This window comes from Dipodomys merriami, unplaced genomic scaffold (genome assembly GCF_024711535.1).
Source record: "Dipodomys merriami isolate MVZ:Mamm:240054 unplaced genomic scaffold, mDipMer1.0.p SCAF_112, whole genome shotgun sequence".
In the NCBI taxonomy this organism is placed as follows: domain Eukaryota; kingdom Metazoa; phylum Chordata; class Mammalia; order Rodentia; family Heteromyidae; genus Dipodomys; species Dipodomys merriami.
The window spans coordinates 4,381,848-4,401,659 of NW_027202405.1; the positions used below are offsets into that span (position 1 = coordinate 4,381,848).

General features: G+C 32.4%; 1 protein-coding gene across 27 annotated transcripts in view; it reads right to left on the reverse strand.

The window, feature by feature from the left end:
- Positions 1-17,720, reverse strand: part of LOC138822567 (triadin-like) — a 180,900-nt gene extending 163,180 nt beyond the window's left edge. For all 27 annotated transcript variants that reach the window (XM_070015365.1, XM_070015369.1, XM_070015363.1 and 24 more), the window contains exon 1: positions 17,665-17,720. In XM_070015365.1, the coding sequence (XP_069871466.1) occupies positions 17,665-17,701 (37 nt within the window). In that variant the 5' untranslated portion in view covers positions 17,702-17,720. The remainder of the gene's footprint in view (positions 1-17,664) is intronic.
- Positions 17,721-19,812: the final 2,092 nt, after the last annotated feature.

A 19,812-nucleotide genomic window follows, 5' to 3' on the forward strand; every position in this document is an offset into this window, starting at 1 on the left:
CCAATTGTTTCTTCTAAGATCTTGTTTACTAGGCATTCCGTATGCTTCTGTTATGTGGGTTTTATCTTCTGAGATTGGGAATTTTCTGGAATAACCTTATTGAATAAGTGTTGCATCCATCCCTCTATTCTGGTATTCCTCTCCTTCATCCATCCCAATTGTACAAAGATTAGATTTCTTGGCATTGTCTGCCAGTTCTTGGATTCCCTTTTGTAATTTCTGAGTGTTTTTTTTCCATATCTATGATTTCTCCAGTTCCTCTGTTTTATCTTCAACTCCTGATATTATTTTCCATCTCATTCAGTTACCTATGGCTTCCGTTATGGTTAGTAATGAGGAAACTGATCCATTTATGGTTTCTATATCGATTCTCAAAGTTTTATATACTGTGTCTATTCTTGACTACATCTCTTTTCATACGACTTGGAATTCCTTTGATATTTCTTCTTTGTACTCTTGAAATTGCTCTTGTGTATCTGTCTTTTTATTTCTCTGGCCATTTCTGCCAAGATGGCAAAAGGCATATTTTTGTTTGCTGAGATTTTGGCAATTCAACTAGCTCCTAATGAGCTACTATAGAAAGAATGATGAGCAATCTACTGGCAAAAGCCTGGGGAATGCTTGCTTTATCCCTGTCTCACAGTATCACTATAATTGCTGATTTCTGCTTTGCAATTCTTGACCTGATCTTTCTCTGACTGGCGTTATTTACCTTATTCCAATTGAAGATCATCCTATTCCTCTAGTTCTTTTATTAGGTTCTGGCAGTATAATCTTCAACGTGCTGCAGTGATAATGTCAGTACCTCTTTTTTAATACATATTTTTTATTGTGAAAATACCGTACAGAGGGGTCACAATTACATAAGCAAGATAATGAGTACATTTCTTATCCAGCATTGTTGCCTTCTCCTTTGTTTCCCCTTATCCTCCCTTCCCTTTCGCGCCCCTCCCCCGACCCGGCCACGCCCCCCTCCTGCACCAAGGTTGTAAAGTTTGTTTTTCGACATAACATCTTGTACATCTCATTGTTGCAACGGGTCTACCTGTATCCCTATTTAAACAATTGGTTTTTTCCCTTCCTCTCCACAAATAATACCAACATCAAATACAGTGAAAGCATGGGTTATACCGTGGGGGAGGGACATACAAACCAACAAAGAAATATCTTATAAATATGCTAAAAACAATAGCAAGCAAGAAAAAAAACATTTGAGTCCTTATCTTGGGGTTCATTTTGCCTAACATCAACTCATCTGACCTTTTCTGCTTGTCTCAGACATATACTAGTTACTGCAAGTAAGGGAAACCATGGGACCTATGTTTCTTTGGGCCTGGCTTTCTTCCCTTAATATAATTTTTTACAAGTCTTTCCATTTCCTAACAAATGGGGCAATGTCATTCTTTCTGATGGAGGCATAGAATTCCATTGTGTATATACCACATTTTCTTGATCCATTCATCTACTGAGGGGCATCTTAGCTATGGTAAATAATGCTGCAACAAACATAGTTGTGCTGGTAGCTTTAGTGCCTTTTGACTCTGTGTTATTCCTGCTCTCGTTAGTGAGCTCCTATTGTCATAGCATTATAGCCATGATGGTTTTTGTTCTTTTCCTTGAACAGACCTAGACCTTCTCCAGTAGGCTTTACACAAGCCTCTCACTTAACTAGCTCATTCTCATTTATACTTCAATTTTAAAAAGTAGACACATTTATCTATGAAGCTAAAGCTGATTCCATAACCAATCTCCATCTCTGTTCTCTATCTAACTCAGAAATTCTAAGTGTTAGAAGCTCTTACTACCATTTTAATATTTATAGGATTATTTTATGCCTTGCTCAGTGGAATATATGCTTTCAACATTATTCATAGACCTTACCTAGATCCAAAACTAGTTATTGCCAAAAAAATATTAAAAAAAAACCAACTGATATAAACCTGTAGATCCACTTACTCAGGAAGCTCAGCCTGAAGGATTGCTTAAGCCCAGGAGATGGAGATTAGCTTTGGCAATATTGTGAGATCATGTTTTCAAAAATAAATAAATAAATATTTTATATAGTCAGAATATAAATGTCCTGCTTATCATGGAATCATCCAATGAACTGCCCAATATCCAGGTTTTTTCAAATTACTTAGGATTTAGCGAACTCTAGCTATTCCTCAAGGTTTAGCTCTTGCACACTTTACTTTTGGCTCCCTTCCTCACATTTCCATAAACTTTTATATTTCCATAGTATCCAGTGTGTAGTTTATGTCTAGATCTCTGGTTCTCAATGCACTTTTTTACTTTAAGCATTTTTTTCTAAATCTTCACTATGGTATAAATAATTGGAGGATCAACTTACTAATAAAGGACAGAAATTTTAGCAATGAAAATGTACAATTAAATGATTATGTGGATGAATGTTGCAAAATGCTACTTTTAAAGTGTTATTTTACTGTTAAAGACTGAAGTTTATACTTCTTGTTGAATGTGAAATCATTCCAAATATATACAAGGAAACATGCACTTATTTATTCTATTCACTTGTACTTCTAAAAAAGATATGCATTTTCTTTTTGATGGAACATTAATGATTTTTTTAGTAAGTCGACAACTTTCAATTAAAGTATTATACATATATCTGTACTGACTGTGATAAAATTGAACTAGAGCTCAGAGACAAAGAAAGGAATTTAATTAAGCAATTCACTCAATATAGTACTCAAAATATATTCTAAATATCAATACCTTCATTCTAAATTATGAATTACCCTTTGCAGTGTCTTTTACCCTAACCTAATCTGAATCTTCATATGTAACTTGAATATTTGTTTTAGTACAAGCTGTAAATGCTTAAAGCATTAAGCCTTGGAATAATCTCCCAAAACTAAAATCCTAAAAAGTTAGAGAACTTGCCAAGTTCAATGAATAATGGAGTTAAAACAAACTTTTGTAACTGGGTGTAAAGAAGAAAGATTGAGTATATCACTTGTTTACCAAACAATAATTGTCTTTGTGATTGAATTTTCTTTAGAAATCACTAATGATACAGAAATGTATAAAATAGAAAATTTAGAATACTGCTAAAATTGCAATTAATTCCAAATAAATATTACAGTTATATTATGTTTTAGAATTATCTAACAAATATTATTATATACTAATTAAAAGAGATTTTAGAAAAAATATCATATTTTTTTAAGATGATACTGGTGATGGATACTTTGTCCCTTAGTCTATTTGAAGGTGACTACACATTTTCATGTCCAATTATGATAATTAAATATTCAAAGCTATAATAAATTCAAATTAAGTCTCTGAGGGGGTTCTGTTTTCAATGTCAAAAGAATGAAATGTTCTTTACAAAGATACATTTTTCTGAGATATTTAATGATAAGAGAATCTATGGTATTTTAAAAATTGTCCACAGAAAATATTTAACATATTTGTGAAAATTGAATACATAATTGAATTAGAAATGCATAATTTGAAGGTAAACCAGAAAACAATAAAACTTTGAAATAAAACCTTTGAAATAAAAATTTTGAATAAAACCTCATTTTATTTATATCCCTAAGCATAATCTTTCCAATGTAACAGTTGATGTTAAATTCTGACTGAACAATGCTATTATTGATTCAGTCTAACTGATTATTTTATTAATACAGAAGAGATAAAAATCCTAATGAGATTATAAGGTAATTTTAGTCTTACAAATTATTGATTGTGGATGCACTTAGTTTCTCAAAGTTCTCAAGTCAAAATTTAATAACTCAAAGCTTGTATTAATATTGCCTTCCGGAATTTAACACAACTCAAAAAGGGAAAATCAAGTTATCTTTCATTATGAAGATAATGAGAAAATAAATAGCAATAGACAGATAAGGAAATAGAGAAAATGTTGCTCCCCAAAGTAAAATCACTACATTTACCAAATGTATTAAGAAATTTACAAGTAGAACAGTAAATTTACTTCCTAAGAGATTGGATGTTTTGATGTTTTTATAAACTATCCAAACATGGAGAATAAATAATGTCTCCTTTGTCTCCTGGATTGTTTCTGGATTGTTTGATTTAAAAATTCCACCAAAGAAGTTATTTGACACATCAGCTGGCACAGATGATTCTAAATCAACTTCTCAGATCCTAGAATCTGTTTTCATTCCCAATAAATTCAAGACACACCAATTCTCTTGCATACAAATTTAGAGTTTGTTGTAACCCTATTTTAATTATGAAAAATAAATTAAAATTCAACCATAATATAGGATGCAATTTGCCAGGCTTTTTGGCCAGCTTAACGAATATGCACAAGATTTTGTTTAAAAAAAACATATTATGGTTCCCTCAACAGTTTTGGGGACAAGACATTTAGGTCTTGGGTATGGAATCAGTCTATTCTGCTTGCAGTTTCTATACCAGTACCTTTAGCTCAATATCAAACCAGCTAACTTCTAGCAGCAAATTATTTTCTTTGATTTTTTTTTATTACAATGTCAATATTTAGGAGTGTGTAAAGAAAAAAAAGCAAAAACAAAAACAAAAGCTAAAAGGCAAGACCCCGCCTGCCCGACCCCCATTAAAAATATATTTCTCCCTGAGTCTTGGAGACAACATACAGCTATGGAAGAAAACCTAGGTGAACCTACAGTTGATTGCCTGATATCTAAGTTGACATTACAAGGCAATTTAACAGGGCTCTGTGAGATTTAAGTGAAATGATCTGTGCCCAAATCTCACCCCAGTGCCTGGTGTACTATTAGCTTACAGTAAGTGTTAAATCTTCTGCTTGTTCTTCTCATTTTAGCATCATCTTTGATAGCCCTTGCTAAGTTTAAAAGGCAAGATGTAGATTATTATCTATAGGACTACCTGAGCCTTCCCTCAAGTCAAGCTCACAATGCAAATTTATTCTCAAGTGCAATGGAAAACATTTGAAGCAATCATATGACACTTGAAAACCAGGGTTGTTTAGCCATTATATTAGGATTTCATTCATAAAAAGTAAAATCACTTTATACTTTTAAATCACATTGATAATTACTTTCTATGTGAGTGTTGAAAAGAAGGAATGTTATAATTCTTTCACCTCTTTCCACTTTGTCTCAACATACAGGAAGATGTCTTCATCTTTACCTGGTTGGTTGTTTGTTTCTGTGTTTTCTTTCTCTCTGACACATGCAAATATTCTATATTCACAAGCAATTAAAAGAGATTTCAAAAGCCAAAAGCAGAGCCATACAGCCAATTAAAAAGGAAGCTTCTGGTTTTGGAGTTTGCCTCAAAAAGACTAAAAAGAATTTGGGATTTAGCTTTAGCAAAGAATTTCTTACAGAATGCTGTAATAAAGATGCTTTCCATCTTTTCAACTACAGGCACATAAGGTAAGCTTGTGTATTTTATTTCATAGGTAAAGATTAAAATGAAGGACATTAATAATTTTCATTTAATCTGCTTAACATTATGATTACATTTACAAATACTTTGTCAGATAGTGACATGTTTCGACTCCAGCCAATTTTCTTTCTTTAAAATTGTATCTAATTTATATTATCTGATATTTAAAACACTACATACTGTTTATTCATTGTCTCCTGGGAGGCTATTTATAATCACATATAAAATCACATTTCCCTGAAGAAAAATCATTAGTAGCATATTCACTACCATTAGTTATAGAAAATTGAAAGGGATTATGCCTTATGCAGCCACCCATAGGACAATATTAAATCATCAATTTGTTTCTTACAGGATATTTCTTTATGTCATATATATACTTTCATGCCTATTTTCAATTTTTGTAGATATTACAGGAAGTCTTGTCTGCTCATTACCTAAATATTGAATGGTATGACTTCAAGCAGGTTTATAAGTTAGACTGCTTCTCTTAGGCAAACAGTACCTCAATCACAAAATAGAAATACTGAATAAAAAAAGGATAGGATGCATTTCTAAGACAAGAGTATACATAATTCAGTGTGACAATGGACCAACACTAAAAGTAGAATGAAGTCAATTTTGGAAGAAAATTGTAGTGTAGACCAGATCTGTATGATGCAATGACATGTTATTCATTTTTTTACCCTGAATTGATTTCTCATCTGGTATTATTAATCAAAAGCAGTACTCTAGTATTATCACTACATGTTCTCCTGATAGAATAAGAAAAATTACTAAGTAAGAATAGTGGACTACTGAAAACAGTTATAATAACATTGCAATAAAGCTGAAGATATTTGAATTCTGACAGACTTAACCTTGGTAGAGTCTATTCAAACCACTATGGCTCTCTCTGTTCTCAACTTTTTAAATGAGGATAAAGTGAATCACTTGATAGGACACTCAATTAATACCTCCTTTCGATTTTTCTCACAGCCATTTCATACTGTGCATTGTTTTATTTGCAATAATCTCTGATTGGATTGCTACCACCTTCTGCTTTGAGCGCATGCTATGACCACTGGCATGGAATACATATTCAGTAACTGCTGGGCACTGATTAATACAAAAGTCCTAGTGTTGCAGAGGATGTAAACAGTCAAATTAAAGTGCCTTCTAATATGGGAAGATTATCACAACAATGCGGGAGGACTGTATCTGTATGTCTTAACATAGTCATTTTGATTTTAGAAAATCAAAATGCAAAATACATCAGACTGGCTACAATACATGCTATAGAACTACCCAAGAATATTAGGCAACTGCCTAAAAATTCTATTGTCAGTTGTCAGTAGTGGTAATATTTCTATCACAGAATTATTTTCTTTATTCAGTATAGAAAAATTTCAATGAAAAGAAGAATATTTGCTTATCAAATTGGCCTCTGAAGATAAGTCAATTATATCATAATAGTTATGGCATCTATTTATTATTTCCAGATTTAAAATAAGCCTTGCTTAAGTAAAGGGATTAGAACTGTATGTCTATTTGAATGGTTATAAAGAGCTTTAGAGTCTCTGGGTTTTTTCCCCCCATTCTATCCAAGGCCACACAAATGAACTTTAGAACAGCGTTAAAGGAATATGTTCACATAAATTACTACAATACTTTTTTAATCCTCAATCTTGCATATAAGCTGAAAGATAAGATTATTATAGACATGACACACTAATAAATAACACTGAATTACTTCAATAATTCTTTGATTAAGCCTTAATTTTCCTTGCTTCTCTTGCAGTGATTCAAATTACTCTCTATTATTTGTTTCTTTTCAGACTCTTTTAGAAAAGGTTTTGAATAGTCCCAGTAGGTTACTTGAGAAGGAATTTATTTTAGTCTGACTGCAGGTTCATGCCACTAATAGTGGAAGAAAAAACATACACTTTAATGAACATTCCTTCATACCAAAGATGTTGCTATAGAAATTCATAGGAGATAAAATTCAAATACGAGAATAGTAATATCTTAGGCTTTCTTTGCTTTCCCTTTTTAGATACAAAAAAAGCAAAGTTATATGAACACTGTACTGAGGTGAGGAAGCCTGATTTACTAGGCTTGGACTTTAACATCCAGAGGTTGATGCAAATGAAACTGATTTAGAAAGTGACAGATCATCAGTGAAATTGCATCTGTTCAGAAGTACCTCGTCTATTTCTGTTTATCTCCGTGCTATTAATAGTGACTAGAATATTCAGTAGATTGACTTAGACAAATATGACAATCTGATACGTTTACCTTGAGCAGCTTTCAGTAACATCAAATAATCAGAAAGCAACTCTCATAGGAATACAACAAGTCCAGGGAATAAACACTTCCATAATTAGACATGGGTTGTCTTGCATTTTTTCTCTCATTTTAGTCGAATTCTGTATGCTGTCTGCAGTTTACTGATGCATGCATTGAACTATTCTTTGTTAATTCTAAGCTTCTGTCTCTAGAGATACTGCAAATAAGTCCTTAAGAAATCTTTACAGAGTTCTATTTGCAATGCTTAGGAACCTGTCATCATTTTAAGTAACAAGATTATTTCTACAAATGAATAAAGAAGGCAGCCTCAGATAAACATTTTTTAACCATTGAGATAAGAATTCAATTCAACAAACATATCATGTATTTGGCAAGGTCTGAGGCAATGGAGATTTAAAAACAAATATTTTGTGAAAGCATATAAAAGGCAGTCAGCAAAAAAGAAAAAAAATCTTTGTAGGGAGAAATGATAAAAATATATATGATAGAAAATTAAATAAAAATAAAGAACTAATAGGGAGAAAAAATAACACTTTTGCTATTTCTGAAAAGTACCTCTCCACTAAGCATTTCAATAGTAAATTGTGTGCTTATTATAGTTGAATGGTGGTTGAGTCTGTGCACAGGTGCATGATTTAAACTATATCTTAATCCTATAAATTCATTTTTATCATCCCATTTTAAAAGTAAAAAGCTTATGGGCTGGGAATGTGGCTTAGTGGTAGAGTACATGCCTTGCATGCATGAAGCCCTGGGTTGGATTCCACAGTACCACATAAACAGAAAAAGCCGGAAGTGGCACTGTGGCTAAGTGGTAGAGTGCTAGTCTTGAGCAAAAAGAAGTTCAAAGACAATGCCCAGGCCCAGTTCAAGCCCCAGGACTGGCAAACAAAAGAAAAGAAAAAGATTCTCAAACTTATTAGCATAAAGGTTTGAGAAGTATTCCCTTATAATGTTCTGCATCTTGGTTGTTTCTGTGGTGATGTTTCCATTTTCATCTTTGAGTTTGTTTATTTAGGTGTGTTCTCTTCTTTTTCTCATAAGATTTGCTAAGGGTCTGTCAATTTTGCTAATTTTTTTTAAGAACCAACTCTTCGCTTTGTTGAATCTTTCTATGGTTTTTTGAACTCTAATTCACTTAACTCAGATTCAATTTTAATTATTTGTTTCCATCTACTGGATTAGAGTTTAGCTCGTTGCTCTTTTTCCAAGGAGCTTCAGCTGCCTCATTAAATTGTTAGTTTCAGATCTTTCCAATTTGTTGATGTAGGAACTCAGAGCTATAAACTTGCCTATGAGTAATGCCTTTGCTGTGTCCCAGAGGATCTGGTAATTTGTGTGTTCATTTTTGTTCAATATCATGAACACTTGGATTTCCTTTCTAATATCTTCCATGACCCACTGGTGGTTCAACAGTGTGTTGTTCAGCCACCATGTGTTACAGGATTTTCTTGGGTGGCTTTTGGTGTTGAATTCTAATTTTATTCCCTGTGGTCTGAGAGAATGCAGAGCATAATTTCAATTTTTTGAATTTGCACAGATTTTCTTTGTGACCTAAAATGTGGTTTATTTTGGAGAATGTTCTGTTTCCTGCTGAGAAAAACATGTATTCTGATGCTGTTGAGTGAAATCTTTGGTGTATGTCTGTTGTCTACTTGATCTATGCACTTGTTTAGCTACAAGGATTCTTTGATGAATTTTGGTGGGTTGATCTATCCAGTGGAAATAGTGGTGTGTTAAAGTCCTCAACAATAATGTCTTTGGATCTATGTGAGATTTAAGGGAAAGTAGTGTTTTTGGATAAATTTGGGTTCTCAGTTATTTGGTGAATAGATATTTAGAATTGTTATATCTTCCTAAAGAAGAGATCCCTTAATTAGTATGTAATGACCTTCTTTATCTCTTCTCACTAATTTTAATTTGAAGTCTATTTTATCTGATATTAGGATTGCAACTTCCACCTGTTCATGAGGGTCAATTGCTTGGTAGAGACTGCTCTGATGAGGAAATAAGAATGGCCAATAGACACATGAAGAAATGCTCAACTTCTCTAGCCACAAAAGAAATGCAAATCTAAACAACATTGAGATTTCACCTCACTCCAGTTAGAATGGCTATAATCAAGAGGGGATGATGCCAAAAAGGAACCCTACTGTATTGTTGGGGGGAGTGTACACTTAAGTTAGGACTCAACATAGAGCTCCCCTATGACCCAGCAATCCCACTTTTGCATATTTACTCAAACAATCATAAACAAGGCCATAATAAAGCTACCAGCACAACTATGTTTAGCATTATTCACCAAGGCTAAGATATGGAACCAACCCAGATGCCCTTCAGTAGATGAATGGATCTAGAAAATGTGATTTATATGTATATAAATTGTATATAAAATTATATATATAAATTATATGTAAAGTATATAATTCATATATATATATATATATAAATGTGATATATATACATATACACACACAATGGAATTCTATGCCTCCATCAGAAAGAATGACACTGCCCCATTGGTTAGTAAATGGAAAGGCTTGGAAAAAATTATATTGAGTGAAGTAAACTAGGCCCAAAGAAACACAGGTTCCATGGTTTCCCTTATTTTCAATAACTAGTATATCTAGGACAAGCAGAAAAGGTCCAAATCTATGTACATATGACCATATAAGATGATGCTAAGTGAAATGAAACCCAAGATAGGGACATAAGAGGTTTTATCTTTGTTGCTGTTGTTTTTAAATGCACTTATAATGTACTGTGTAATTTTTTTGTTTCTTTTGTATGTTCTTCCCCTATGGTATAACCTCTGTTTTCACTGTACTTGATTCTTGTGCCATGCATCTTATATATACATTTTTCTAATTTGGGGAGGGGAAGAGAAATAACGAAATGCTGAAATAAGGATACAGGTTGACCCATTGTAACAATGAGATGTACAAAACACTATGTTGCCAACGAACTTTACGGCTTGGGGTCGGGGAGAGGAAAGCTGGGGAGGTGGGGCGGGAAGGAATAATAAGGGAAAAACAAAAGAGGGGGTAAAAATGCTTGATAGGTAATGTACTCATTACCTTACTCATGTAACTGTAACCCCTTTGTACATATATATATATATATGTACAATATATATATATTTTTTGGTATATATATACATATATACATATACATGTATATATTTTAGTATATATATACTAAAATATATACATGTATATGTATATATGTATATATATACTATATATATAATATATATATATTAGTATATATATACATGTATATGTATATATATATACATATATATACTAAAAAAAGAAAAGTAAAAGGAAGAAAGGAAAAAGCTCAAGAAGCTTAAAACAACTTGCCTATATTTACTTGATTTTTTTTTTATTAATTCCTTTCCTGGCAGTGATCATTCTATTTCTCTCCTCTCTTCTCTCTTCTCCTCTCCTCTCCTCTACTACATATTCAACTATGTTCTTTCCTATGTACTCCTTCTGAAATCTTTCTGTGTATGCTGTGTCACTGCAGATTTTACTAAGGTAATAGGAACCCAACATCCTGGACTTTAGATTACAATGGATTCAGTAGGTCCATGTCCCAACCTCCAAAAATGGTAAAAGTTCCACTATTGAACTGAAATACAAGTAAGTGAAATTAGAATACAAATACAATTGTAATACTATTTTATAATAAAATATATAAAGTTGCCAAAATTACAATTAATGAATTGGGTGTAAGAGTGTTGTCTTTAAGATTATGCTTTTAAATGAATGTTATATTTGTAAACTTTTGGGTTTTAGATGTTTTTACTTTTACATTCTCTGAATTGTATTATTTATGGTATGCTTATCTGGAATTAGATTTGATATTCCATTTTATATATATTTTATGATTCTACTTATCTGCTGTTCATTATGACACATAAGTTCTGTTGTTTTATTGCACAATGAATTGACTGTATGTTATTCCCTAATAACATACAATATATTCTTAAAAGCTGAAGAGAATTTAAAAGTAAAAATACAAAAAGATTGAAAGTCTATTTTTATAATACTAGTCAATAAGTGCAGTAACTGGCATTTAGCTGATCTTCTGATTAAATTAAGGCTTACTTTTATTATATTTTAACTGTTCTTTCAAATGCTTTAAGTTAGGCTGTAAACATTACTTAGGCCACTCAAAATAATGTTTTATATCAAGGAATTACCTTTCAAATGCATAGACCAAATAGCAGGTGCCATTGTTAAAATGTTTTGTAAGCTAATTATTTAGAATTATTAAATTGCAAGCAAAACTATAAATGCAGATTTTTGTTCACATGTTTTTTCTCTTTTACTAATAACAATAATCATTATGTTATCTGTGGACTATATAACATGTCTAATGGCATAGAGTAAGTACTACTTAAGTTTCATATAACCTTGATAAATGTAGGCAACTTGCATCTTTTGCTATTGCTGTATCTACAGAATTTAGCATTTTTCTTGGAACTCAAAAGAAATTCAAAGATTGGTCATCTCATAATTGTACTGCATATAATACATAATTCTCAATGTAAAAATTATGTAAGATTATCTTCCACATGTTAGTGATTATGCAACCAATAATAGAGAAATAGAATGGGTAAAATGGGAAAAAATAACCTAGTCTAGTATGTTACTGCTTGATGTGACTTTGAGGAAAAACATATTTTTTTCTCTACCAAAACTCTATTTGTAACCATCCAAAGATATATGGTAAATAGTAAAAATATTCTCTGCGCTAAGAATTTAGAAATTTGCTATAGTAATTGGAGATAATACTTGCTGGTTCCTTGAGATAAGATCTAGACTCAGAAACAAAAGTTGCCATTTTGTGGTAATATTCTTGAATTCAATTTACAGAAAATTTGAAAAAATAACTATTCATAGAGAGAGTATGTGTGTGTTAATTGATATAGGAAAAATGTTCTAATTTCTATTTCCAGTTTATCATGTGGTCTTGCTACATAAAAGTAAATAAATAATCAAATAAACTTAAATAATGGAACATTTTTTTCATTAATCTAAGGTATAAGCTGTGAGTAGAAATAACTAATTCTGGTATGGTGATATTAAATTGAATATTTTCTGAGTTTTTCCTGAATACTTATGAAGTTATATTTATACTATTATTTATATCATGTCTTATTTCTTTATCATCTAGCTAAGATATTCAATGAATCTTTATTTATAAAACCACTTAGCTGTAATTTTTTGTTGGGTAAAATAATTACATGCTAGGAATTAAAGGATGTTTTATGGAACAATGCTTACTTTGAAGGAAAGATTTTTGGAGAAGCCTACAGACAGACTGAATTTTAAATAGTCTTCTTTATTAAGCCAAGTGAAATACAGTAGATAAAGCCATTAAATAACAATGGCTGTACAGCAATTACATCTGACCTCTTTGCAGGATCAAACCAAAAAAAAAAAAAAAAAAAAAAAAACCAGTTAAGTAGCCCTGGAGTTGAAAAAAAAGATCTTAATAAAATAAGAGTACTAACTTACTCCTTGACTCTTTTATTAGCTGTGGACTTAAAACATATTGAATTGAATGCAGGCTGCCAAAAAAATATCTGATGATAGTAAAAGAAGATTAAGGTAGGTGAGTAACCCTCAATTTTAGGAAAAAAAAAGAATGACACTATGAAAGAAATTACCTTGACATAAATTCTTGAATCAAACAAAAGCCAGACATTTGTTGGAATTGTAATGGTAGGATGACTTCTAACGGATAAACTGTATTAAACCCTACTCATAATAGCTATAGAGATGGCAGCTTAAAGAAAAGTATTAAAATTACTAACCAAAAGCACACTACCCAGGTCCTTGTATTGAACATTTAAATTAGTTTCTTTATCTCCAGTGAATATAAAGAGATCTGTGAGTCATGAGATTTCTTCCTCATAGGAATTCGTCTTTTCTGTAACTTGCCTGCTGCTATTCAGAAATCCATGTCTAAAATTTAAGCCCAGGAAGAGCTTCCTGAGAACAGAAAAAGAAACTGACAAGGAAGACCTTCAGATTTCTTTTAAAGAGTCTGAAAAATGAATGAAATCACAGATGTAACTTTTAAGACAAACGTTCATCCTGAAAAATAGTGGAGACCATGTAATTATTAAAAAGGCAGAAATCAGTAAATATAAAAGAATTTTGCCTTCGTCACCTATACAATTAGTATCTAAACAAACCAAACATCATCAACTGACTGTGGCAATGTGTGTGTTGACTATTTTAATCAACAATTTTAATCTCTAGGAAAATATAGGGATTACCAATTTAAAGATAGGCACAATGGATGGTTCTGGGGGAAAAAAAAGAAATCATGAGCTTGGCTCAGAAAGACAAAGGCTGTATGTTTTTTCTCATTTGTGAATCTAAGATCCAAATACAGCCTCCAAGGTAAACATACAGAGGGAGAGATGGTTACTTACATGACCCACTTGATTAAAGTACTAGTATCTGCAGAAGTGAAACTCCATGGGGCAAACTTTTTGAACAATTAATAGACAGTGTAACAAAATGAGTATCAGGAAGCTGAGGGGTTTTTATTGGGTGTTAGGATTCGTGGAACAGGGGTGATGAATGGGAAAAGGAACAGTAAACAAATGCAGTTATAATACATTGTATTTATGTGAAAAGGGGAAGTGGGGAACTCCATGTGGGAGGGAGGGAGAAGGGTGGGAAGGAGGGAGAGGGAGAAGGATGGCAGGAGGGAGAGGGAGAAGAATGGAAGGAATGACTCTACTCAAGATTCACTACCCACATAAATGTGGATGTTACATTGTATTCCCTGTGCAACCATTCATAGATAAGGAAATTATGAAAACAAATACATAACAATAGCCAGGCACCTAGCTACTCCGGAAGTTGAGATCTGAGAACAGCAAGTCAAAGCCAGCAAGGTCAGGAAAGTCTGTGATACTCTTATTGCCACAAAACTATCAAAATGCCAGAAGTGGAGCTGTGGCTCAAATGGAAGAGTACTAGCTTAAGCAAAAGAAGTTCAGGGACAGAGCTCAGGTCCTGAGTTTAAACCCAAGGACAGGCACCGAAAAATTAATTAGGTAATTAGCTAATCGTTTGTTAAAAGATAATAGAAGATAGACAAAATAAGACCAGATTTTTTCTCTCCCTCTTTGTCATTCTGTATTCGCTGTCTCCCTGTCTCCCTGTCTCCCTCCCCCCCTTCCTTTTCCCCTCCCCATTCCCCTATTTGTATATGTGGTTTTCAAAAATACATCTTGAATGACCCATCACCTCTCCTCTCCAAACACATCCTATGTCAAGAAGCTATACAATGAAGAGATCTTATGATGCAGATAGGTTATTAACAAGTTGACAGGAAAAATATCTGCAAAGTGAAGAACTTCATTGTCGATGGTATCTTTAAGATGAAAAATAAAAGTACATATATGTCTATTCCAGCTTTATGTTGTACCACATTTTATAATAACATACATCTTCACTTACTAGATTTAAACAAAAAACTCTAGATGCTTCAATTTAATGAGAGAAAACCAAACAATCTGATGCTTTTCTAAGTTGAAGTGGGTCTCATCACTGACCACAAGCTAATGCATATTCATTAATCACTATGAGAATCAGAAAGACAAATTTAATTCATTTTCTGGTGTAGATACGACATTCTAGCCAAAGATTTCAATAATAATTTGCAATCTTTTGTTTCATGAAATAAAAAGGAAAATTTGGGATGTAATGCTATCATATGGGCCTTTTTTATCAAGGAGGTTTCTGAAATTCTAACTACAATTTAGGTTACTTTTGGGAGTGACAATATTCTACAAAGGAATTACTGAATTCCAGAGGGAAAATTTAAATTGTAGTTTTAAAACTCATTACTAATAATTAATAATGAACTCCAGATAAACAATAACAGGTGTTCCACTAATCTCAAACAGAAACAGATGGAACCACAAATGTTTTATAAATAGTGGATGCATGCAGAGCAATAAAGTTGGCAACGATTGTCTTATTATCTAGTTGTCAGAATAAATGTTTCATCACTTGTATTTTTTCTAAAGGCAGACTATATCTACAGTTTTCTCTTTATTTTTAAACTGTAGATCATATTTGGTGCTTTCTTATTCCATTCATGTATTTTCATTTACCATGAGAGTGTGGATTAACTTTCCTTTGGTATGATATGACACATAGTGTAGAATGTTCTATCTGCTTTGTCACCTTTATTTCTTTCTTATTTTCCAACATCTAATAAAAAATTCTGTTGTAAAAGTTATTTCACTTTTTAGAAGCTACTACTACTAATTTTAGTGGCACAAGGAATACACAGCCTTTCTTGAATAATGACACTTCAAAGCTAATGGACATAAAGAAAACACTGTATTAGTCACTTATTTATTCGCATTGACCAGCAATATAAAGTTTTCTTATGTAGAAGTAAGCAGTTGAATTTACAAGAGTAAAAGTATATGTACTATAGTATGATTTTCTTTTGGGCAGTTTTCTTTGATTGGATAGTTGGCATGCATGTGGTCAATACTACAGTGAAGCCCTTTTGTATGATTAATTTATGCTAATAAAATTAAGAATTGTATCTGTATATTTGTAGTCAAAGTCCTCTCTTTCTATGACATGTATCAAATGACCTTCCAGAATGCTGCCATCTAATTTTGGTATTTTTCTAAACACAAATATTAGCAGTAATTAGCTTCACCAAGCAAGATTTCATAATTCTCAGATCTGATTACATTCACTTCATAACACATTAAAGATGTAAGAGTAGGGGCTGGGAAGGTGGTTCAGTGGAGAGTGCTTGTCTCGCTCACATGAGGCCCTGGGTTCGATTCCTCAGCACCACATAAGAAGAAAAAGCTGGAAATGGTGCTGTGGCTCAAGTGGTAGAGTGCTAGCCTTGAGCTGAAGAGCTGAGGGACAGTGCCCAGGCCCAGAGTTCAGGCCCCATGACCGACCAAAAAAAAAAAAAGATGTAGGAGTAAAGCAGGAGGAAGAGGAGGAAGAGTATGCTACCTGATGGAATAAATGACTGGGATGAACTGAATTTTTCAGTGAGCTAAGATTCTCATGATCTTCTAAATTTCTAGGCCTAGGCAACTTTTTATTTCTTTCAGATATGATGTTTGTGAATATATGCATAAATTCTAATTTACATTTTTGAAAGGTTTCTAATCACAAAGTTCACGTTCAAGAAATAAAAATAGTTGAACACAGTTTCAGTTGTTCTAATGCAAATTAGCACCTTCATTAACAATACCATCTTCTTAGGGACAGTTTTTCCAGACATGAATATACATTCTGTCAGGTTGTTAACTATGAAAAAGGCATAGTACAAGAAGTGAAGTTATTCATTTTAATTAAGATGTTAGTAAGTTTATCTTGCTTCACTCTGGACAACAATTAAAATGTGTAAAGAAATTACAGATATTGTATCTTAGCTAAAATTCTTTCTTCATTATTGATAATAACTCAAAATTTCACTATCTCCATCAATAGTTCTCTGGAATGGCTGAAGATCCTATGTAGATGAAAAGAAATCTACAAACTTTAAAATGATAAAAATATTTTAAATTCAACAGGTTTCAGTATGAATTTTTGTACTGGTAAAAAAAAATGCAGGGGGAGGATATTTTCCTTGTCATAAGTCTTTTCTTCTAAGTTTACCAGGAATAAAATAATTCATGGCTTCATTCCAAGATGTTATTAAAGATATTAGCATTTTTATATATGAAGAGATTAGCATATTTTTAGCTTTCAGCTGACTTCATTTGCAATAGGCCATGCAGTGACTGAAAGCAAAATTGAAAGTCCTAATGCCAGTTATTATTTCTGCTTTTGGTTGACTTTATATCTATTCATGCATTATGCAGATTTTTTAATGAAATATACAGTTTAGTACATAAAAAAGCCAGCAGTCACTGAAGCAAAGACTATTAAAACAGACAATCACAAGACTTGTTTGGAATACCTGGTTTTAAATCCCCATGGACAAACATGTCAATCATATATCGACAGAATGCATACTGATCTGACAGAATAGAAAAAAATGAAAAAAAGGTCATCAACATTTTTCTTTAGAAGAAGAAATGATTTAACAGAAAAGAATGATATAATTCTATTTGACTTAATTTATATTTTCTGTGAAGAAATAATTTGTACTCTTAGGAAAATAAAGGGGATAAAAACATAGTAAACACACCTTTTCATTTATTGCCAAACAAAATAACCACCAATATTGCAATGTAGTAGTTCAGAGTAAACATAGTAGTTTTTTTAATCCAAATCTTTTTTTTTATCATATTAAAGTAATTATTCTTATTTGTCCTTTTGTAAAGTTATAATGAAGCACAAGTTTTACAAAAGAAAATTGTTTTCTGGCTACAAATGTTTTGCCCAGTATTCACTCCTATACCCTCTGCTGGTTGTCTAAATGAAGTATGGATTATTCCCTCTAAACTGCCTGCAGGAGTGTGAACGCCTTTGCAACTTCTCAGAGTCCTTCTGTGTGGAAATGCTCTTTAAAGCGAGAAGAAATCAGGGAGAATATAGTAATAGCATCAAATGATGGCACTGGCTAATTAGTTGAGTAATCTTCACAAAGTAATTTTAAGATCTTGAGCAGTATGTAGCCTTCCTGATTTCAGAAATTGCTATGACTTTACTCCCTCCTCTAAAGATGTTACACTGATCTTTATATTCCCACAAAATTCTACATATTCCTGGTCAGGGAAAATCCAATTCTCAATGGAAGATGCTTCTAAGGTTCTCTGTAGCATCTTTGCATCCTGCACATTAAATAAATCTTATATTTGATTGTTTACATTTAATATGCCTACATTAGGAATTTTATTAATCCACCAAATCAAAGGGAGAATTAGGATTTTAAAAGTTTATTGATTGTATTCAGCATGACACATTCTGATGGCTTCAAATCATGTGTAACAAACAAACAAAAATACACAACAAAGTTGTTAAGGCCAAGGATCCCCAAATGTGTTTTTTTTTTCCCAAATGTGTTTTAAAGACTATATCTGCCAAATGTGAAAATAATTCTTCATTTTTTTTCCTTTCCAAATGGTTTCTAATTGGTCTACAGCTTCCGAGGACAGTAAAGGAAGGTTTTGTGAGGGGGGGGGGTTGTTTTTTGATTTTTTTTTATGTATGTCTAATGTAAAAGTTAAGGTCTATCTTTTATTATGAAAGACAAATAGTAATTGAAATGTTAATTTCAAAGTTATAATGCGTGGTTAAAATGTTGGGCAAAAGTCATATTTCAGTTTCCTCTTAATGTTGACAGTGTAATGAAACTTTATAACTTGATCTGAATTATTTCCAAAGCACCATGCTTATATGTATTTATACCAATCATTTTTGGCTTCAAAGCTCATTCACTTAAATTACTAACAGCCCAAAGAGCTTCTAATTTGAAGAAAGCAATCAATGGTGAACTCAAATAGCTTTTCTTTTCCAACTTGAAAATCATTCAGGTAAATATTTAAAAGACTTTAGCTATATATGAGGTAATATTGTGTTGCTGCTTTTCAATGGCATCAAGATATCAATGGAAACATGAGAGGAATATATTTTAAATGTTTTAAATTAAGAAGGCTGAGAGAGTTTAAGTTAAAATGTCCATTTTTTATCTGTCGTTATCCCTGACCTCAACAATGTATAGCATTTCTAGGAAGGTCAGGTTTTTGGCAGTCCCCAGTGTTTGTGCTTCACTTGCTTAAGGACAGAGCAAAATGGAGCTCTTTCTGCTTTTGGAAGAAGCATATCAAAAAGCTTCTCAAAAAAAAAAGAGAAGAAGAAGAAGAAGGAGAAGAAGAAGAAGAAGCAAGAAGAAGAAGAAGAAGAAGAAGAAGAAGAAGAAGAAAAAGAAGAAGAAGAAGAAGAAGAAGAAGAAGAAGAAGAAAGAAGAAGCAAGAAGAAGAAGAAGAAGAAGAAGAAGAAGAAGAAGAAGAAGAAGAAGAAGAAGAAGAAAGAAGGAAGAGGAAGAGGAAGAGGAAGAGGAAGAGGAAGAGGAAGAGGAAGAAGAAAGAAGAAAGAAGAAGAAGAAGAAGGAAGAAGAAGAAGAAGAAGGAAAGAAGAAGAAGAAGAAGAAGAAGAAGAAAGA